Genomic DNA, 23230 nt, shown 5'->3' with positions numbered 1-23230 from the left:
ACCTGGTTCAATTCTCAACATCCACATAGCAACTCACAGTAGTTTATAACTTTACTGCATGCAAGTGGTACACAGATATACAAGTAGCCAAAATATCCATACACACAAAATAATATAAAAACTTAAAAGGAGCCAGGCATTGGTGGCGCACGCGTTTATTCCCAGCACTCAGGAGGCAGAGGCAGGCGGAACTCTGTGAGTTCGAGGCCAGCCTGGTCTCCAGAGCGAGTGCCAGGACAGGCTCCAAAGCTACACAGAGAAACCCTGTCTCGATAAACAAAAAAAAAACAAAAAAACAAAACAAAACAAAAAAAAACAACAACAACAAAAAACAAAAAAACTTAAAAGGAAAAAGCAAACAAATACCCAAACAAAAATTACCTAGCCAAGCAAGATACCATTTTGTACTAGTAAAAAAAAAAAGCAAATGACCCCACATAATGGCACATGCTTATAATCCTACTACTTGGGAAGTAGATTAAAGACAATGATTTCAAGTATTGACTAACATAACAAGTTTGAAGATAGCCTGGGCTATACAAGACCTTACTTCTTTTTTCTTAAATGACAAAAACTTAGTAAATAACTAGATATAACAGTACATGCTTATAATCAGTTTGTAATCCTATCATGGAAAGGCTAAGGTAAGAAGATCAGGAGGTTTGGGCCAGCCTGGGTTAAATGGTTTACTGGATACTATTATGTCAACCTGACATAAGCTAAAGTCATCTTTGAGGAGGGAACCTCAGTTAAGAAAATGCTTCCTGCCAGGAGGTGGTGGTACACTGTCTTTAATCCCAGTGCTTGGGAGGCAGAGGTAGGTAGATTTCTTCAAGGCCATCCTGGTCTATTGAGGAAATTTCCTGGACAGTCAGGGCTACACAGGGAAACCCTATCTCAAATAAATAAATAAATAAATAAATAAATAAATAAAATAAAAACAAAGATAAAAAATAAAAAAGAAAGAAAGAAAACGCTTCCCTAGGATTTGGCTATAGGCAAGCCTTTAGAGCATTTTCTTTCTTTCCTTCCTTCCTTCTCTCTCTCTCTATTTTTTTTTTTTTTTTTTTTTTGAGACAGAGTCTCTCTGTGTAGCTTTGGCATCTGTCCTGGAACTCACTCTGATCTGCCTGTCTATGCCTCCTGAGTGCTGGGATTAAAGGCATGCTCTACTACCACCAGGCCTAGAGATTTTATTAGTTATTGATGGGTGAGGGCCCAGCCCACTGTGGGTGGTGCCATCCTTGGGCTGGTGGTCCTGGGTTCTTTAAGAAAGCAGGCTGAGCAAGCTAGTAAGCAGCACCCCACCATGGCCCCTACATCAGCTCCTGCCTCCAAGTTCCTGCCCTGTTTGAGATCCTGACCTGGCTTCCTTAAATGATAAACTACAATGCAGAAGTGTAAGGCAAATAAGCCCTTTCTCTGGAACTTGCTTTTAGATGTGGCATTTCGTTTTAATTTAAATTTTTATTATTATGTATGTTGCATGCATGTGGGCATGTGCTATGGCACATGTTGGCGATCACAACTCTTGGGAGTTAACTCTCTAATTTTCACTGTGGGCTCAAACTCAGGACTTCACACTTGATCTTAGCCAAAAGGCCGAGAAGTGATGATGAGGACTTCACAAAAAGCACTTGTGTCTACTGAATTGGCTGGCTGATATCCTTTGTAATTGAGTACCAGCACTGAAGGGGTAATGAGGGAGGAAAACCAAAAAGCATAGTAAATAGGAATCATATGCAGGTACCTTTGGCTGTTGTTGAGTTTCTCCTGTTGCCTCCTGGCAGAAGGGATGAAAACCTATTGACACAGTAGCCACTCTTGGTGTAGGCACTGGTTGAACCCTGTGGGGAGAAAGCTACCATTCTCATTAGGCATTCACGGGTATTCTTGACTCTTGCTTCTTTATCCTACAGGATTGTCATTAGGCAAAAACTCTTCCAACAGGAAAGCACTTTGATGCCAACTCCAGGCACAGCTATGGAACAGATGAAAACGGGAGGCAAACATCCCTTTTACCACAGACTAGGCTTGCTGGTATTAGAGGCAAGAAGCAGTTACTCACCCTGGAGGCTACGATAAGGGCTCTTTTCCCAACAGGACACACAACCACAATCCATTCTTGCCCCAAATCTGAAGGGACGTCAATTAACCACTCAGAAAGCATCAACTGGGAACAAAAAATGGTGTTAGAAGATCAGCAGGAGTGTATCATTCAAACATTACAAGAACATTATATATATATATATATATATATATATATATATATATATATATATATCAAATACAGCTAAAAGTTGAGGGCAAAGGTACTTCCACCCCAGGTGCTCTAAGGAAGCAAGCTAGTCTCCAGCATAGCTAACAGATGGAAGGCATTCACTGGTGACCTGCTCTTATTACCACCATCTCCATCCTACTTACTCCCTTACCTCAAGGCCTACAGGGGCTCTTTTTTTCCTTTCCTTGTTGCCTACTAACTACCAACATAACTATTATATGCTGGGTTTACACCTCAGGAATGAATACTCACCCTGAGTCATGCTCAGACTTGACCATCATTTCCCAAATTGACATGCCACACGTTGTGATAAAGATTTTAGGAGGCAGGCCTGGTGGTAAAGCATATAATCTCAGCTACTTGGAAGCTCACGTGGGAGGACTGCCTGAACAACTTAATGAGATGCTGTTTCAAGGGGTTTTTTTTTGGGGGGGGGCGGGTTCAAGACAGGGTTTCTCTGTACCTTTGGAGCCTATCATGCAACTCTATAGATCAGGCTGGCCTCAAACTCACAGAGATCCATCTGGCCTCTGCCTCCAGAGTGCTGGTATTAAAGGCCTGTGACAACATGGACCAGCTGTTTCAAGTTGTTTTTTTGTTTTTTTGTTTTTTTTAAATAATTTATTTTAACTTTATTTTATGTGCATTGGTGTGAAGGTGTCAGATCCTGGGGAACTGAAGTTACAGACAGTTATGAGCTGCCATGTGGGTGCTGAAAATTGAACTCAGGTCCTTTAGAAGTGCAGCCAGTGCTCTTAACCACTGAGCCATGTCTCAGTCCCCTGTTTCAAATTTTTAAGGCTGGCTTTAACCCACTATGTACATGAAAATGACTCTCTAAACTTACGATCTTCCTGGCTCCACCTCCTGAATGTTCAAATTGCAAGCCTGAACTGGTGGTGGTGGTGGTGGTGGTGGTGGTGGCGGCGGCTCACACCTTTAATCCCCACACTCAGGAAGCAGAGGCAGGTGGATCTCTGATCTACAGAGCTAGTTCCAGGACAGTCAGGGATACAGAGAAACTCAATCTGGGGGAGGAAGGAGAATTCCAGCATATTACATGCATGTGGTACATAGAAACTCATGTAGGCATAGACATAGCCACATTTAAAAAAATAATTCAAACATGATTGCCAATATTTGCCCTAAGATTATTGATCCATAAAAAGCATTTTAATTGCAAGAAGGATGAGTGAAGAGAAAAGGGTCCAGACCAGGTTGGTGAAACCCACAGAAACAGCTGACCTTGCTCCCCAGACTGATAGTTGGGATATCAGCATGGGACTGATCCAGACCCCAGGAACAGGGGGTTTTAGTGAGGAAACCTCAGAAATCTCCAGGACCTCCTGTAGTAGTTCAGTACTTATCCCTAGCATAGGTGTGGACTTTGGAAGCCCATTCCACATAGAGAAATACTCCCTGAGCCAAGACACACGGGGGTGGGCCTAGGCCCTATCCCAAAGGATATGATAGACTCTGATGACACCCTATGGAAGGCCTCACCATCCAGGGGGAGCAGAAAGGATATGTGATAGGTAGGGTTTTAGTTGGGGGGGGGGTGGTAAGGGAGGACAGGAGGGAGAAGGGAACTGGGATTGTCAAAACAATCTTGTTTCTAATTCAAATTTTAAAAATCTGCAGAAAAAACAAAAACAAAACACTAAAAGAAAGAAAGAAAGAAAGAAAGAAAGAAAGAAAGAAAGAAAGAAAAAGAAAGCATTTTAAAGGCCAGGTATATAATCCCAGCACTCGGGAGGCAGAGGCAGGTGGATCTCTGTGAGTTCAAGACCAGCCTGGTCTACAAGAGCTAGTTCCAGGACAGCCTCCAAAGCCACAGAGAAACCCTGTCTCGAAAAACCAAAAAAAAAAAAAAAAAAAAAAAAAAAAAAAAAAAAAAAAAAAAAAAAAAAAAAAAAAAAAAAAAAGCCAGGTATAGTGACTGATGCCTTTAATCCCAACACTGGGGAGGCAGAGGCAGAATGATCTCTAATGTGAAAGTCCTTCTGTGTATATGTTTCTCTTATTGGTTGATGAATAAAACACTGTTGGTCAATAAGGCAGGAAGATAATAAGGGAAAGAATTCTGGGAAAGGTAGGCAGAGGGAGCCCACAAGAGTCGCCATGTAAGCACCAGAAAGAAAGGATGCACCAGGAGTTCGCTGGTAAGATAAGACCAAGTGGAAATACATAGATTAATAGAAATGGTATGATAATTAAGACAGAGCTAGCCAATAAGAAGCCCTAGCCTCCAGGCAACAGTTTTGTAATTAATACAGTGTTCCTATATTATTTGGGGCTAAAGCAGCAGCGGAACCAGGCTGGAAGGAATCTTCAGCAATAGATCTCTGAGTTTGAGGCCAGCCTGGTCTATAGAGTGAGTTCCAGGACAGCCAGAGATATACACAAAGAAACCCTGTTTCAAAAAACAAACAAAAAAGGTATTTTCACATATGAATGTTAACAATAAATCAGACTACTGCCTAGGTGTATATCTTGGATATGACCCTATTTTGAATATATCTCACAAATAAAACTATTAGGTTTTATTTACAGTGACAATATCCTAACTTCTTGTATCCCTGTGATCTACAGTTCTGTTTACAAAGTGTAATCCTGTTCCATATGCCTTAGGAATTACCCTGTGATCGCATTTAAATTTCCAAGCAACTTTTTTTTTTAACTCTATTTTGGGTATATGGGCATTTATCTGCATGTATGTCTGTACTCCACATGCATGTCTGGTGCTCAAGGAGGCCAGAAAAGGGTATCAGATCCCTCAGACTGAAGTTACAAACTGTTGTGAACCATCATATATATGCTAGGAATTGAATTCAGGTCCTCTGGAAGAGCAGCTAGTGCTCTTAAAAACTAAGCCATTTCTCCAGGTCCTCCTAGCAATTTTTAAAGACAACAACAAAATACTATTCTGGCTATCATAAAGGAAATGAAGAGCACCTCTGTTTTGAGCAGTCCATATATAGATTCTTGGTATACTGTACCCTTTCCTTTAGTTCCCTCTCTTTCTGTTAACTCCTACAAGGACATCCATGTTAAAAATATCTTTAATGAGGGCTGCAGAGATGGCTCAACAGTTAGGAATACTTGTTGCTCTTGCAGAGCACTCAGGTTCAGTTTCCGCACCCATACAGTGGCTCATAATAAGCCCAAACTCCAGTTTCAGGGAATCTGACACCCTCTTTTGACCTCCACAGGCACCAAGCATACATGTGGTACACATACATTCATGTAAGCAAAATACTGGTGCACATAAAATAAAATAAATAATAAAATAGTAAAAAATCAGGTAGCTTTATAAACACACAAGACAATACTCTGGGTTAGCAAGATAATTCAGTGGGGCTAGGCCTGATAACCTGAGTTCAATATCAGCAAATCACATGGTAGAGGGTTAGAACTGACTCCCATGGGTTTTCCTTTGATTTCACACACATCCCATGGCAGATGCATCCTCACACACTTCTTATTTAAAGTTTCTATTGCTGTGATAAAATACTTTGACCAACAGCAACTTGGGAGAAAAGTGTTTATTTCACTTGCAATTCCATTACGTCAGAGCAGGAACCCAAAGCACAGCAAGAACCTGGAGGCAGAAACTGATGCAGAGGCCATGGAGGAGTGTTGCTCTTCAGGGCTTGCTCAGCTGCTTTCAGTTATTTTTCTTTTTCCTTTCTACCTTCCTTCCTTCCTTCCTTCCTTCCTTCCTTCCTTCCTTCCTTCCTTCCTTCCTTCCTTCCTTCCTTCCTTGCTTCCTTTTTTAAGACAGGGTTTCTCTGTAGCTTTGGAGGCTGTCCTAGAACTTGTTCTGTAGACCAGGCTGTTCTTGAACTCACAGAGATCTGCCTGTCTCTGCCTCCTGAATGCTGGTATTAAAGACGTGTATAACTAGCTTTGAGGATCTGCCTTCCTCTGCTTCCCAAATACTGGGATCAAATGAGCGCACTATGTATCTGTCTGCTTTCCTGGTTTTAAATGGAAGCTTCTCTTTCCCTTTAAGGCCCTGTCATGCAGCTTCTGATATGACAGACTGTCTTTTTGATGCTTTACAACCTCAAGGTCCAGTCATGGCCCCCAGAGTCTCTGGTTTCTGTTTGTTAATAAAGCTTATTTCTGAAGGGTCTCAGTTTCTTCTACCAAATCCGATGTTCTTCATTTTTCACTAACACCTACAATATCAACCGGCCAGGCACAATGTGACTATTTTTGCACTAGCAGCATGACTGTTATGGGAGTAATCAACCTGATCAGATTTGAGATATGATTTACAGGAGGTAATCTAAGCATGGTAATATAAACCTTGGTCAGGCTGGAGGGATGGCTCAGAGGTTAAGAGCACCAGCTGCTCTTCCAGAGGTCCTGAGTTCAATTCCCAGCAACCACATGGTGGCTCACAACCATCCGTTATGAGATCTGGTGCCCTCTTCTGGTGTGCAGATATACATGAAAGCAGAATGTTGTATACATAATAAATAAATAACCCCCCCTCCCCCCGAGACAGGGTTTCTCTGTGTAGCCTATCCTGTGTTCCTGTGTAGGTTTCTCTTTGAGCCTATCCTGACACTCACTCTGGAGACCAGGCTGGCCCCGAACTCACAGAGATCTGCATGCCTCTGCCTCCCCAGTGCTGGGATTAAAGGCATGCGCCACCAATGCCCGGCTTAAATAAAATCTTTAAAAAAAATAAAATAAACGTTGGTCAAAGACAAATGGCTAAAGAACTAATAGGCTCTAGGGGAGGGACTTACTACCCCTTTTTTGTTTTGTTTTGTTTTGCTAAACTAACATAATGTTAAACTATCTTCTAACTATCAGCATTTATACAAACAGACAAACACTACTTTCAGTTTTTTGGATTTTTTTTTTTCAAGAGAGGGTTTCTCTCTGTAGCTCTGGCTGTCCTGCAACTAGCTATGTAAACCAGGCTGGCCTTGAACTCACAGAGATCTGTCTGTCTCTGCCTCCCAAGTGCTGGGATTAAAGGTATGTACCACTACCACTGGTAACTACTTTTCATCTTAATCAGAGAAGCCTCTCTTTGGAGTGAATAATGGTTGGCTTTTTAAGATGCTGAAAACAAGTGATAGCTGAATGTTCAGTCCTAAAACAGACATTTATACCTCCCCTCTAAGGCTTAGGGAAGAGCAAACAGAAAGAATGGGAGAAAAGATATGGAGAAGGGCTATGAAATGCTATCATGTTATGGGCATGATATAACCATTGCAATCATGAACTCAAAGCAGATGCAGTTCCTTGCACTGGGCCTACAAAAGACTGGCCTTGTCAACAAGGCTGAACTAGAAGATATGGATAGATTCTAAGAGGAGGAAATCAATGTCTTCAGATACGTAGCCACTAGTGTGCCCATCAGGATCTAATGCATAGTTTCAAATCTAGACACAGGGATGACCCTGGTTAAATGCAGCAGGTCACAAAACAAAAAGACAAAATTTGTATAGAGGAGGGGAGTTGAAGGGATGGAAGAGATATAAAAAAGGGTGATGGGTGAGTAAGCAGAATACATTATATATACATATGAAATTATAAACAAATAAGTTCAGATAATAAAAATACTTCAAACGGGAGGTGGTAGCACATGCCTTTAATCCCAGCACTCAGGAGGCAGTGGCAGGCAGATCTCTGTGAGTTCAAGGCCAGCCTGGCCTACAAGAGCTAGTTCCAGGACAGCCTTCAAAGCCACAGGGAAACCAACTCGAAAAACAAAAAAACAAAAATAAATATATAAATAAATAATACTTCAAAACAGAAAGATAATGTCCTAGAATTGAGTAATGGTGATAGTTGCCCATACTTATGACTCTACCAAAAAAAAAAAAAATTGTAGTATTATTTCTCTGTCTCTCTTGAATTTAAATTTCATACTGTAGATCAGGCTGATCTGGAATTTATTATGTAGCTTAGGCTAGCCTTCAACCTCTCACAATCCTTGGCTAAAGCCTTAACCTCTTAACTAAATATTAGAATTTACAGATAAGAGCTACCAGACCTGGCTCAAGAATTTTATTTTCTTATAGCAAAAGATATATTTTATATCTTTGCACTGGGCAGTGGAGGTGTACACTTTTAATCCCAACACTCAGGAGGCAGAAGCAGGCAGATCTCTGAGTTTGAGGCCAGCCTTGTCTACAAAGGGAGTTCCAAGACAGCTAGAGCTACAGAGAAACCCTGTCTCAAAACAAAACAGGATTTTCAAGGCAGGGGTATCATATGCCTTATGCCTTTAATCTCAGGACTCAGGAGGCAGAGGCAGGTGTATCTCTGAGTTTGAGGCCAGCCTGGTCTACAGAGCAAGTTCCAGGACACCCAGGGCTACACAGAGAACCCTTGTCTCAAAAAACAAAAATAAAAAATAAGAGTATAAGGGCCATTTATGGTCATTTCTATCACAAAGCAAAGCCTGATTGTATATAACAAGTTTTTCATTTTTCCTCAACAGAACTGAATTGTATGAGGCAGAAGAATCATGAATTCAAGGCCAACTTGAGCTCCATAGCCAAACCTTGTTGCAAATAAACAAGAATTGAAGTATACTTTGTCACAGAAGGTATTATCTGTATATATTTGAGACACAGAAACAAGTGGATGTGTATTCTCAAGAAGTGTATTCTAAAGGCAAGAGGATTCTACAAAGTAGTATATTACAGCAGGGAAGACCCCTGCTTTAACTCAGACCTACACCCTTTCTTCTTCTGGAACACCAGGACTGCCTGGGACAGTCTCTTTCCTGTTTCTCCTGTCACACGGCCAGCCATTATAGGGCATTTAGTTGAATGTGGCAAAATGATTGGTTGTTTCACAGTCCAACAATACCTTGGGAAACTGGATGTCCTATGCAGGATCTCTTTATTTAAGGTGAGATGTACTTCCTCCTGCCTGCCACCACCTCAGTGTACAATGCTAAGACTGGTCTCCTAACACTCTAGCTTGAAAAGACTACTGGCCAAAGAAGGATGAGAACACTGGGATAGCATGTAGGCTCTATCCAAACCAACTACGCAATGATTATTCAACAAAACAAAACAAAAACAAAAAACACAAAAGAAAGAAAAGAAAAGAAAGGCCAGGAATGATAGTGCATGCCTATAATTACAGCAAAAGAAGGAAGTGCAGTAAGTTCAAGGCCAGCCTGGTTTACACAGCAGTTCTAGGCCAGCCAGCACTACACAGAAAGACACTATCTCAAAAATAATAAAATAAAATAAAATAAAATAAAAATGACGGGGAGGCCGGGCATTGGTGGTGCATCCCTTTAATCCCAGCACTCGGGAGGCAGAGGCAGGTGGATCTCTGTGAGTTCAAGGCCAACCTGGTCTCCAGAGCGTGTGCCAGGATAGGCTCTAAAAGCTACACAGAGAAACCCTGTCTCAGAAAAAAAAAAAAAGAAAGAAAAGAAAAGAAAAAAGAACAGGACCAGGCCTCTTGTCGTTCATCCAAATATCCAGGCTTTCGCCCAATACTCAGACTTAGTTGTGGTGCAGGCAGCCACAAGTACCACTACACCCAACTTCATCAGTGCTTCTGGTCAGTCTGCAGAACTATAAATCAGTTCTGCTCCCATCCATTCTCTCAACAAATAAACCAGCAATTCCTATTCATTAGCCTTGCCTGTTCTCTTTTTATAGCATCACTTATTTTGGTGGGTTTTGACTGCATGTAGAAGGTGCAAAACTTTGGACCACTCACTTGATTAGCATAGCGTTTTGGTAGCTTCTTGCCAGGGTCAATGTCCATTTCCTCCTCTTCTTTCTTATCTTCCTCCCCACTCTCCATCCCTGTCCAGTCATCTTCAGCTAGTCTTCTGGCATGGTTCACATAATCCAATCGCTTTCTGGAGGAGGAAAAGAGAAGGTCAGGTCTACACATACTATACAAAGATGTCTCATAATATACAGATGTCATTCAATTCAAGGATGACAAATTTGGAAGCAACTATGGGATTCTGGTGGGGGGTAAGAAATCATGCAATTTCTTTTGCAAGGTTAAACTTGTCTCCTCATAGATCACAACCAGGGAACTTCTTCTGAACACATTCGGCCTTCCTCGGTTTCTTTTTCTTTCTTCCTTTCTTTTTTCCTTCTTTCTTTTTTATAAAGATTTTATTTATTTACTATGTATACAACATTCTGCTTCCATGTATATCTGCACACCAGAAGAGGGCACCAGATCTCATTACAGATGGTTGTGAGCCACCATGTGGTTGCTGGGAATTGAACTCAGGACCCCTGGAAGAGCAGTTGGTGCTCTTAACCTGAGCCATCTCTCCAGCCCCCTTCCTTGGTTTCTTAAGAATGTTCAAAGTAGGGGCTGGAGAGATGGGAGAGTGACTGCTGTTCCAGAGAACCCAGGTTCAATTCCCAGTGCCTACGTGGCAGCTCACAGCTGTCTATAACTCCATCTGACACCCTCACATAGACATACATACAGATGGAGTACCAGTACACATAAAAAATAAGAAATTATTAAAAAAATGTTCAAAGTAAAATATGTATTCTTAAAGGAATTTCTAAGACTCACTAGCTGAATGAACTGAACTCACATTGCCCTACTGCACTCCAGATGAAATAACATTTCCTGCCTAGCAGACTCATCAAAAGCCCAGAGATGGGAAGGGGGAAACTCTAAATGCAGTGAGAGATCCAAAACAAGAATATCTTCTGGGGCTTTCCACTTCAAACAGCATGCTGATCAAACAAATAACACCCCAAAACTCAGGCTTTTCTTGACTTTCAAAAGAAGCCACTTAGCTTAAAACTTGACATCTTTGCTGGTATAGTGGTACACATCTTTGATCCCAGAACTCTGGAGACAGAGGCAGGTGGATCTCTGTGAGTTCAAGGCCAACCTGGTCTATATAGTGAGTTCTAGGATAACCACATAATGAGACATTGTCTCAAAAAAAAAAAAATGCTAAGTGCTAGGATTAGAGGCATGCATCATTGCACCCAGGCTTTTGTTTTGTCTCAAGTAGCCTAAGATGACCTCAAATTCCCTATTAGCCCAGGATGACACTTTCTGTGTGTATGTGCATAGCTGCCTGTGAAGGTCAGAGACGACATCAGATCCTCTAGATCAGCAGTTCTCAACTTGTGGGTCTCACCCCTTTGGGGAGGTTGAATGACCCATTCACCAGAGTCACCTAAGACCACTAGAAAACACAGATATTTACATTATCATTTATAACAGTAGCAAAAATTACAAATATGAAGTAGCAATGAAAATAATTTTATGATTGGGGTCACACAAAATAAGGAACTGTGTTAAAGGGTCACAGTATTAGGGTTGAGAATCACTGCTCTAGATGCTGGAGTCAGAGGTGATTGATTGTGAGCCACCTGACCTTGGTCCTGGGAACTGAACTGGGGTCCTCAGCAAGCACTCTCAACCACTAAGCCATCTCTCTGGCCCTAACACTTAATGTCTAATACTCATACCTCTCTCTACCTTCTCTTTAATACTGGGTTATAGCTGTGCATCACCATGCCCAGATTTATTTATTTATTAAAAACAGCATATTCTAATAAATTGGAAGTAAAGGGAGAAACTTTTCAAACCTAATTGTTACATATTAATTAGGAATATCATGTATCTTTTTGGGGGTGGGGTGGGGGTTGAGACAAGGTTTCTCTGTGACTTTGGAGGCTGTCCTGGAACTAGCTCTTGTAGACCAGGCTGATCTCGAACTCAGAGATTGACTTGCCTCTGCCTCCCAAGTACTGGGATTAAAGGCATGTGCCGCCATCGCCTCGCTTGGAATATCTTGTATCTTAAAATTTCCACAAAGCTAAGGCAAGAAATCAGACACTCACACCTACATGGTTTCTCCATCATTTTTTTTTAAAGCACATGTGTATACACACACACACACACACACACACACACACACACACACACACACACACACACACACACACACACGTGTGAGCATAGATATGGCACAGCATGTGTGTGGAAGAAGATAACTTGCAGTAGTAGGTTCTCTCCTTCCTCCATATGGGTACCAGAGATTGAAATCAGGTCCTCAAGCTTGGCAGTAAGCACCTATAAAGCAATCTTGCCAGCTCACTTGGTTTCTTCTTTTTCTTTATTATTTGATTTTTTAATTAGGACAGGGTCTTTTTTTAAAAATCATTTTTTAGATTTTTATTTATTTACTTATTTATTTATTATGTATACAGCATCTGCCTGTATGCCTGCAGGCCAGAAGAGGTTGCCAGATCTCATTACAAATGCTTGTGAGACACCATGTGTTGCTGGGAATTGAACTCAGGTCTTCTGGAAGAACAGCCAATGCTCTTAACCTCTGAGCCATCTCTCCAGCCCTAGGACAGGGTCTTAATATGTACTAGCCTGTAGCTTACTATATAGACCAATCTCACAGAGATCTAACTGCCTTTGTCTCCTAACTACTATTAAAGGTGTCCACTACTATGCCCATCTCTAGTTTTTTTCTTAAATGCACATGCTCATAACATGCCCACAAAGTTGCATACTAGCGAGAACATATGAACTAGCTTTCTATTTAAAGAATGGAAGAATGAATACATACATACATATATATGTGTGTGTGTGTATGCAGAATGATATATGCTGTAGTTACTATCCATCAGTGTTTGTCATCGTATAAAATGGAAACTACCCAGGTGCCCAGCAGCAGGGGACTACTTAGGCTACATTATGAACCATCCATTTAATGAACTACCCAGCACCCTAAAAAAGAAATGATGTATCTGGGAACATAGTTCAGCTAGCTAGTAGAGTGCTTGCCTAGCATACAAGAGGCTCTATGTTTGATCTCCAGCTCTACATTAAATAGGCATGGCAGAGCACACTTGTAATCACAGTATGAAAGGCACATAGTAATTTTAAAGCCAGCCTAGGCTTACATAAGATCATCTCTCTTTAAAAAAAAAATTTGTGGGGGCTGGAGAGATGGATCAGTGGTTAAGGGCACTCACTGCTCTTCCAAAGGACCTGGGTTCAATTCCCAGCACTCACATGGAAGCTCACAACAGTCCCTAACTCCAAGATCTGACAGCCTCACACAGACAGACGCAGGCAAACACCAATGCACATTAAAAAAAATTGTGTATGTGCACACATGTGTGAAAATTCGTGAAAGTGAGTGTGTGTAGATCAAAGGCTAACATCAGGAGTCTATCTCTTTTTTTGTTTGTTTGTTTTGTTTTGTTTTTCAATACAGGATTTCTCTGTGTAACAGCTCTGACTGGCCTGAAACTATTTGTAGGACAGGACCACCTCAGAGATCCACCTGCCTCTACCTCCTGAGTGCTAGGATTAAAGATATGTGCCACTACCACCTGGCTCTGAATTGCTTTTTTAAAAGCTCAGAAGCCCGGCACAGTGTCATAAGCCTATAATACTGATACTCAGGAAGCTTAGGTAAAAGGACCACAAGTTTAAGACCAGCCTGAGCTACATAATGAGACCCTGTGTCAAACAAAGATCAAGTGTAGGACAATGACTTTAGCTTAGTTGGCAGAGTACTTGACTGGCATGCATGGAGACCCAGGCTCAATTTCTAGCACTGCAAAACATAGGATTTCTTTTTTGTTTTATTTTTGGAGATAAGTTTCTCTGGAACTTTGGAGCTTGTCCTGGAACTCGCTCTGTAAAACTCACAGAGATCTGCCTGTCTCTGTCTCCTGAGTAATTAAAGGTGTGTGCCACTATTGCCCAGCAAGATAGGGTTTCCATTGCTGTGACTAGACACCATGACCACAGCAACTCTTGTAAAGGAAAACATTTAATTAGGTGGCTTAAAGTTTAGTGGTTTAGTCCATTATCATCAGGGCAGGACATGAGGGAATACAGCCTGACATGGTGCTGGAGAGGTAGCTAAGAGTCCTACATCTTATGCAGGCAACATAAAGTGGTCTGTCTTACTGAACATGGCTTGAGTATATGAGACCTCAAAACACCCTTATGTACAGAAATCGTACTTAACACAAATGCTACGCAAGTGACACAGCTGTGGCTAGCTTCTTCTCATTCTCAATTCCTTAGTTTCTGACTCCAAAGAGACCAAAGATGCACTAAGAACAAAAGGTCAGACCTTGACTTCAGAGAGGGCAGCCTGAAACACACCTATCTTGATCTTTTCGTGTTTGTTCATTTTGGCATTGGGAATTAAGTGTAAGGAAAACATTTCCACTGATTCTCTGTGGAATTAACTTGAATTCCCAAGGGCACTACAGAAACATTTGGGCTGAAGGCAGATGTGAAAACCATACCAAGACCATCATTATAGTGAGTGGGAAGCCACACAAAAGCAATCCAGGAAAGGGAGGGAAGGGAAGTCTGAATTGCAAAGTTCAGTAGTATTGCCAGGAAAAATAGAAACATTTAACCAAATAACTGAGCTTTTGCTTCAAAAGTTCAGTTTTTCCTTCCTCTTTATTTTCCTAAAATGTATGGATAACCTTCTGTGAAGGGAGTTCTATGGAGACAAGTCTAGTTGCCTATGAATGACCTGTAGCTCCTAGCATAAAGAAGCCAAGGAGTTAAAGCACCCTTACGATTTCTGTAGTTCCAGCAACTGTCGGCGCCGCTCACTCTGCTCCAAGGAACAGTACTTGGACTTGTATTGGGATAGGCGAGGGTGTGGGGCAGCTGTGCTGTTCAGTTCTTGAGACACAGAAAAGCTACCAGCTAGGGCTTGACTCAATTCTTCCATCTTCCCTGTAAAGAAAAACATAAAGAAAATGGTCCATGAATTTACTTCATCTCACGATAAGGCAGTTATGAAGTAATTTAAAAGAAAAAACTCACTTAAGCAAAATTAGGTATTTCTGTGGAGGGAGTTCTATATTAGTTATATATAAAGATAAATGAATTATATGCTAGTAATAATAATGTTATTTTCTTCCAGTAGTTCAATAATGATAAGTTTAATAGCCAAGGGAATACACCTAAACACCAATCATTATAAAGTCACTCTTTGATTGGTTTTGTTTTTCATCACAACGAGCCACTCCTGACATCCAGTCATGTGACTGAGTTTCTTAACTTTTTTCCTAAATAGTTCTAAAGAGCCATCACTCAATAACAAATATAACTCTGATGACATTTTTCCTGTTTTATTTTTCACCATGTAACCTGGCTAACTTTAAAGTCACTTTGACCCCTTGTTCCCACCTCTGCTGCCAGGTGCTGGGATTAAAGGCATAGTCTAAAAGATAAAAATAAAGAAAAAAGAAAAGAAATTACCTGGGAGCTAGGTATGGTAGCTCACTCCTAAATCCCAATGCTTGGGAAGCATAAACAGGGACTCAGGGACATCTTCAGCCACAGAGGAAATTTAAGTCCAGTCTCTACTATATGAGACCCTGCTTCAGAAAACAAAAACAGGGCCAAGCATGGTGACACACGCCTTTTTAATCCCAGCATTCAAAAGGCAGAGGCAAGTGGATCTCTGAGTTTGAAACCAGTCTGGTTTGTAGAGCAAGTTCTGGGACAGCCAGAACAAACAAAAAAGAACTAAAAAAAAAAATTAACCGCTAGACCCAAAAAGACAAGCCTCTCCCAATCAATCTATGAGTTGATCAAATGGATATTACTCAAAAGAAGAAACACAAATGGTCAATTAGTATTTTTTCAAATGTTCAACAGGGGCCAGTGAGACAGCATTTGCTGCCGAGCCTGAGGACCTGAGTCTGATCCCTAGGATCCACATAGTGAAAGGAAAGAACCAATTCCCAAATGTCCTTCCATACACATACTGTGGCATGCACTCAGACACACAATAAATACATAAGTCTAGCCGGGCGTTACTGTTGCATGCCTTTAATCCCAGCACTCGGGAGGCAGAGGCAGGCGGATCTCTGGGAGTTTGAGGCCAGCCTGGTCTCAGGAGCGAGTGCCAGGATAGGCTCCAAAGCTAAACAGAGGAATCCTGTCTCAAAAAAACAAAAATAAATAAATAAATAAATAAATAAATAAATGTAATTAAAAAAAATGTTCAACATCCTTAGTCATCAGGGAAATGCAAATTAAAACCAATTTGAGAGGCTGGAAACATGACTCAGTAGTTAAGAGCACTTGCTCTTGCAGAGGACCCAGGTTCAATGGTACACATTCATACATGCAGGCAACGCTCATACAAATTAAACAAAGAAGCCGGGCGTTGGAGGTGCACACCTTTAATCCCAGGACTCGGGAGGCAGAGGCAGGTGGAACTCTGTGAGTTAGAGGCCAGCCTGGTCTCCAGAGCGAGTACCAGGATAGGCTCCAAAGCTACACAGAGAAACCCTGTCTCGAAAAACCAAAAAAAACAGAAAAGAAAAGAAAAGAAAAGAAAAGAAAAGAAAAGAAAAGAAAAGGGTGGCACATGACTTTAATCTCAGCACTGGGAATGGCGGCAGAGGCAGGCAGATCTCTTTGAGTTCCACGCTACCCTGATCTACCAAGTAAGTTCCAGGACAGCCAGGGCTACACAGGGAAATCCTGTCTGGGGATTGGGAGTGGGGGGACAGGAAGGAAGCAAGCTGAGTAAAACATGAAGAGGAAGCCAGTAAGGAAACTCCTCCATGGCCTCTGCATCAGTTTCTGCCTCCAGGTTCCTGCCCTGCTTGAGTTCTTGGCCTAACTTCCTCAGTGATAGACTGTTACCTGGAATTGTAAACTCTTTCCTCCTTAAATTGCTTTTGGTCGTGTTTTATCATAGAAATAAAAAGATAAGACACCACTTCTGGGTACATACCCAAAGGACTCTATGCCCTAGCACAGAGAAACATTCGCATCCATGTTTATTGCTGCATTGGTCACAATAGCAAGGAAATGAACGTAGTTTGGATAGTCAACAGAAGAGATAATGAAAATATGTCACACAACAACCAGGTGTGGCACATCCTTATTTATTTATTTATTTTGTTTTTTTTTTCCGGGCCAGGGTTTCTCTGTGTCTTTGGAGGCTGTCCTGGAACTAGCTCTTGTAGACCAGCTGGTCTTGAATTTACAGAGATCCGCCTGCCTCTGCCTCCCAAGTGCTGGGATTAAAGGCGTGCACCACCAACGCCCGGCTTCGCACATCTTTAATTCCAGCATTTATGAGACAAAGGCAGACAGATCTCTGTGAGTTTTAGTTCAGCCAGGGGTAACATGAGACTGTGGAGGGAGGGAGGGAGGGAGGGGGAGGGGGAGAGAGAGAGAGAGAGAGAGAGAGAGAGAGAGAGAGAGAGAGAGAGAGAATTTGGCATATTCAGCTATAAAGGCAGAAAACTGATGTATCTGTAAAGCATAATTTTAGGTGAGGCAGTGAAGGCTTAGAAATATAAACTTTGGGCTGGAGAGATGGCTCAGTGGTTAAGAGCAGTGGCTGCTCTTCCAGAGGACCTTGGTTCTATTCCCAGCATCCACATGGCAGCTCACACCTGTCTGTAATTCTAGTTCCAGGGGATATGGTATCCTTATACCAATGCACATAAAATAAAGTTAAAGTATAAAATAAAATTAAAAATATATATATACATATATTTTAATTTTATTATACTATCTTTATTATAATTTTATTATATATATATATATTTTTTTTTTTTTTTTTTGGTGAATGCCTTTAATCCCAGCATTGGGGAGGCAGAGGCAGGCGGACCTCTGTGAGTTTGAGGCCAGCCTGGTCTTTAAAGAGAATTCCAGGACAGTCTCCAAAACCTACAGTGAAACCCTGTCTGAAGGAAAAAAAAAAAAAAAAAGAGTACACAAGAGGGAAGCAAAATGTATTGAAAAAGGTGTTTGGGAGGGGGTGACAAAGATGGCTCAGCAGTTAACAATACTGGTTCCATGTGGAGTATGGTGGTGCATACCTCTGGTCCCAGCATTTGAGAGGCAAAAGCAGGTGAATCTCTGTGAGTTCAAGAACAGCCCAGTCTACAAAGTGAGTTAAGATAAACAGACCCTGTCTCAAAAAAAAAAAAAAACAAAAAAACAAAAAAAAAAAAAAACAAAAACCGACCTAACAAACAAACAACAAAAAAAAAACTGGCTGCTCTTCTAAAGGACCTGAATTTGGTTCCTAGCATTGACATGGCAGCTCACAGGCATCTGTAACTCCACTTCCAGGGATCTAATGCCCTCTTCTGGCCTCTGAGGGCCCCAGGCATGTACATGTTACACATACATACATACATACATACAGGCAAAACACTCATACACAGGAAATGGGAAATAAAAATAAATCTTTTTAAAAGGGGGAAAAAAACAAAAAATAAGAATATATATGGCATGAACACAGAAAGAAGACAGGGAGAAAGGCACAACGGGGTGAGGTAGGTGGGAAGAAAAACAATAAAAACAGATTTTGTCTGAATATGTCACAATGACACCTAATTCTTTGGTTGTTAATAACAAGTAAATAAATACATAAACGATTAAAATGTGGTAACCAGGTGCAGAAGTGCACACTGATAACCACAGCACCCAGGAGGATCACTGCAAACCAAGGCCAGGCTGATCTATACAGTGAGTTCCCAGCCAGCCAGGAATACATTAAAGAGGCTCTGTTCCAAAATAAAAACAAAACTGTGATGAGTCAGGCCTATAATCTTATAATCTCAGCCATTCCACAGGGTAAGAGAGGAGGATAGCAAGTTAAAGGCCTGGCGGGGCTACAGAATAAGCTCACCACCAGCTTGGGTAAACTGGTAAAACCCTATCTTTGGAAAAAGAAAGAAGAGGGAAGAAAAGAGAAAACCAGGTGGAAGCAGGCTCTAAAAATCCCAGCACTAGAGGAAGGAGGCAGGAAATGAGGATCAACAGTTTAAGGACAATCTCAAATCCACAGGGAATTCTAGACAAGGATGGGCCTATTGAGACCCTGCCTCACAAATGGGCTGTAGAGATGTCTCAGGGGTTAGGAGCACTTGCCATTCCTGCAGAAGAACTGGGTTCCTTTCCTAGCACCAATACACTGGCTCACAACAACTTTGACACCTCTTCTGGCCTCTCCAGGCAAGCACATGGAGTACATATACATAATTAGGCATATAAATAATAAATAAATCTTTTAAAGAGGAGTAGCTCAATAGAGAAGTGCTTCCATTGTGTGTGTAGTGCTCCTAGGTTCAATTCCAAGTCCTTCAATCAATGTAGCTAAGCAGCTGGCTTTGTAACTCAGTGTCAGTGTTTGGTTTTGATGGGCTGGGAGGGTGGGGTGAGGTTAATACACATGGATTCACCATTTTAACCATTTAAGTATACAGTTCTGCAGTGGGAATATCTTTACATTGTTACCAACTATTTCCATCTTGCAAAATTGATTTTCTAACTGGTTGTGGTAGTTTGCCCATGTTATCCAAAACCTGGAAGGTTGAGACAGGAGAATTTCACCAAGTTCCAATCAGCCTGAGTTACAGAATGAAAAATGATCTCATTAAAAGAGAGGAGTGGTGGTACATGTTTTTGATCCCAATACTTGGGATGCAGAAGCAGGTGGATCTCAGTGAGTTTGAGGCCAGCCTGGTCTACAAAGCAAATTCCAGGACAGCCAGGACTGTTACAGAGAAACCCTGTCTTGAAAAAAAGAAAAAAAAGGGTGGGGTGGGGTGGGGCGTTGGATAGGGAGGAGGGGAAGCTGTAAGTCTACAAAGCTACACCAAGAAACCCTGTTTCAAAAAAATGAGAAAAAAAAGGGGGGATTGGAGGGGGAGACAGGATGTAGGGATATAGGGTGGGAGGGTACCGGGGAGATGGCTCAGCTCTTAGATTAAGAGTACTGACAGCTCTTCCACAGGACCTGGATTTTACATGGTGGCTCATGACCATCTGTAAAGCAGTTCCAGGGAACTGGAGCTCTCTTCTTTCCCCCAGCACTGCACTCATGTGTGCACAGACATGCAGGCAAAACACCCATACACGTTTTCTTTTTTAAATGTGAATACATGACGCATAAAAATAAACAGAAAGAAAAGGGAATGGAATATACCTCAGTTGGTAGAATATTTGCACCAGGCCTTGGGTTTGAGACCCAGGAGATAAGAAAAAAAAAAAGAAAAGAAAAGAAAGAAAGGAAGGAAGGAAGGAAGAAAGAAAGGAAGGAAGAAAAGAAAGCCACATTTCTATATCATTAATACATTAAGGATGCTTATTTAGAAAATTTTCTAAGTGACATATTAATTTAAGGTGTGGTATTTGTAGTACAACCGGGAGTATTCGGATAATTACTGAGCTCCCCGCAAGGTATCCTCAATAATATACCACGGAAACCGTCCCTAACGGTACACTAGAGGATGGCACACGCCTACAATGGCGGCAAGGCTGAGGAAAGAAACGAACTCCCAAGTTGTCAGGCCCACCGAAGCCTCTTTCCCAGCCCTACAGATGTTCCTTCAAGGCTGTTGTAGACTCTGCCGTCCTCCTCGTCACTACCCCCGACTCTCTCCTCTCTAGTGACGGGTTCATCTGTCTCTCGCTCGCCCAGCCATACAATAATGTTCCTCATGAGTTCTGGTCAGACTGCCTGGCATACAACGGCAGAAACATGGCCAAACGCGACACTCTAGACTGACTGGCCTCTCCAGGTAGCGACTGGAAAGCCAGAGTCCTGGTCCGCCCGAAGAAGTCACAGCTACGTTGGAAGAAGCAAACAGGGGAAACTCAAGACTTACCGCACCAAGGTGCCAGTCGCGCACACCGTCGCCGTCGCCGCCGCCGCCGCCGCCTCCACGGACTGACCAATTAGCTGCTCTAACGGAGCTCGGCCGGCCCCCTACGATTGCCATACGAATCTTCCGGTTCCGCCTACCGTGTTGCATCGCGGGAGTCGCGGCCGGATAGTACTTCTGGCCTGAGTGGCGGGGCTGGTTTCATCGGCCAGGGAGGACTTCCACATTTGGCTTGGTTTTTGCTTCAGACTCTGGCTAGATGGTGAGCACTGCGGAGGCTTCACACCTGAGCACAAGCTGTCCCGGGTCTGTTCACCAGCAAAACCGTGGCTTCGTCGCCGTCACCGTCCCAAGCTCTAGGGCTGTGCCGACAGCTTGCCCTTGTCTCGTCTGTCGTCTGTGCGGTTTTCTGAATGGTTTTCAAGTTTCGAACTAATAAACGTTCTTTCCCCCATTCTCCCTTCTACCACTGTGCGGAAGGGACCTGGCTCGATTCTTGGTAGTTAGCGTTCAGAGTCCCTAATCAACCCATAAGCAGGATAAGATCACTAGGGTGTAAAATAAAAACAGGACTTGCTGCTTACTGAATGCTTACAATGAGCCAAATGTGTTGCTTTACTTCATTTCCTCTTCAGTGAACAGGAGTCTGCGCCTGGGAATGTAGCTCAGTAGGGTGTTCTAGTATGCTTTAACTCCTACATTCTACCCCCAAGACCACATAACTTGTAGTGGCACCTCCCTGTAATCTCAGCATCAAGAGCTGGAAGCAGGACGATCAGAAGTTTAGGTTCATCCTCTACACAGCAATCTGGAGGCCAGCCTGGGCTACATGAGACCCACTCTTTTTGTTTGTTTTTGTTTTTTTGAGACAGGGTTTCTGTGTAAGTCCTGGATGTCCTGGAACTTAGTATGTAAACGAGGCTGCTCTCAATCCGCCCTCCTCTGCCTCCCAAGTGCTGAGATTACAGGCATGTGCCACCATGCCTGATGAGACCCAGTCTTTAAAAAAGAACAAGAAGAAGGGTTCTGTTTGCAGTTAAGACGGTTAAGAATAGCCGGGCGTTAGTGGTGCATGCCTTTAATCCCAGCACTCCGGAGGCAGAGGCAGGAGGATCTCTGTGAGTTCGAGGCCAGCCTGGTCTCCAGAGAGAGTGCCAGAATAGGCTCCAAAGCTACACAGAGAAATCCTGTCTCGGAAAAGAAACAAACAAACAAACAAACAAACAAAAAGTTGGTACATGTTGAGTCTAGAGAAATCATCAAGATAAGGACTGGAGAGATGGCTCAGCTATTAAAAGGACTTGTTGCTCTTTCAGAGAAGACTCGGGTTTAATTCACAACACCTACAAGGCAGCTCAATATCAAGATGCCTATCTCTTGGGTATATAACACCATCCATTTGCATGGGAGCTCCAGGCTTCCAGGATTACATTGAGACCCTGTTTTTAATTTCTTTTCCTTATTTGATGAATAACTATTAAACTCCTGTATTCAATATTAGGAACTTAGGAAGTGTAAAACACGAATTTGGCCTCAGTCCTCAAAAAGAAGTGACAAACTAGGTGGTGGTGGTGCACACCTTTAATCCCAGCACTTGAGAGGCAGAGACAGGTGGATCTCAGTGAGTTTGAGGCCAGCCTGTCCTACAGAGCTAGTTCCAAGACAGCCAGGACTACAAAAGAAACCCTGTCTTGAAAAACTAAAGAAAAACAAAACAAAAAACCAAAGTGACAAAATATACATGTATAAAAATAACCAGCACTTTGGAGGTGGAGGCAGGAGGATTAGGAGTTCAAGGAAAGCTTGGCTCTATGGCAAATAAGACCAACCTGGGCCACATGAGATCCTATCTCAAAATAAACTAACAAAGAAAAATTCTAACCAAAAGTGCTTGGACTCACCCAGCCTTAGCCTTTTATTTATTTATTTTTTTAAGAGTTATTTATTTATCACATATACAGCATTCTGCCTGTATGTAGACTGGGGGCCAGAAGAGGGCAACAGATCTCATTATAGATGGTTGTGACCCACTATGTGGTTGCTGGGAATTGAACTCAGGACCTCTGGAAGAGCAGCTAGTGCTCTTAACCTCTGGGCCACCTCTCCAGCCCCTGCCTCTTAATTTTTATTTTGAGATGATGTTCTGGTTCTGTGGCTGAGACTGACCTCAAAATTGCTTGGATAGTCCAAGCTGACCTCAAATCCTCAGCCGCCCTCCTGCCTCCACCACCCCATAGCTGAGATTGTAGGTGTGTGCTACCACACCTGGCTTCAGTTTCAACTTTGACATTGTTGTCGG

The 23230-nt window shown here is 42.2% G+C and overlaps 1 protein-coding gene across 1 annotated transcript in view; it reads right to left on the bottom strand.

The window, feature by feature from the left end:
* The window catches only part of Snupn (snurportin 1), a 32932-nt gene extending 10862 nt beyond the window's left edge, over positions 1 to 22070 (bottom strand). The window contains exons 1-5 of the mRNA XM_027415007.2: positions 20935 to 22070; positions 14854 to 15016; positions 10001 to 10145; positions 2069 to 2173; positions 1751 to 1847 (exon numbers count right to left, since the gene is read on the bottom strand). Of these exons, the coding sequence (XP_027270808.1) occupies positions 1751 to 1847; positions 2069 to 2173; positions 10001 to 10145; positions 14854 to 15011 (505 nt within the window). The 5' untranslated portion in view covers positions 15012 to 15016; positions 20935 to 22070. The remainder of the gene's footprint in view (positions 1 to 1750; positions 1848 to 2068; positions 2174 to 10000; positions 10146 to 14853; positions 15017 to 20934) is intronic.
* Between the last annotated feature and the right edge of the window lie 1160 nt (positions 22071 to 23230).

The sequence above is a fragment of the Cricetulus griseus genome, chromosome 4 (assembly GCF_003668045.3).
Source record: "Cricetulus griseus strain 17A/GY chromosome 4, alternate assembly CriGri-PICRH-1.0, whole genome shotgun sequence".
NCBI lineage: Eukaryota > Metazoa > Chordata > Mammalia > Rodentia > Cricetidae > Cricetulus > Cricetulus griseus.
Note: the sequence above shows the minus strand (reverse complement) of the source record. Positions and strands in the feature narration are given on the sequence as shown.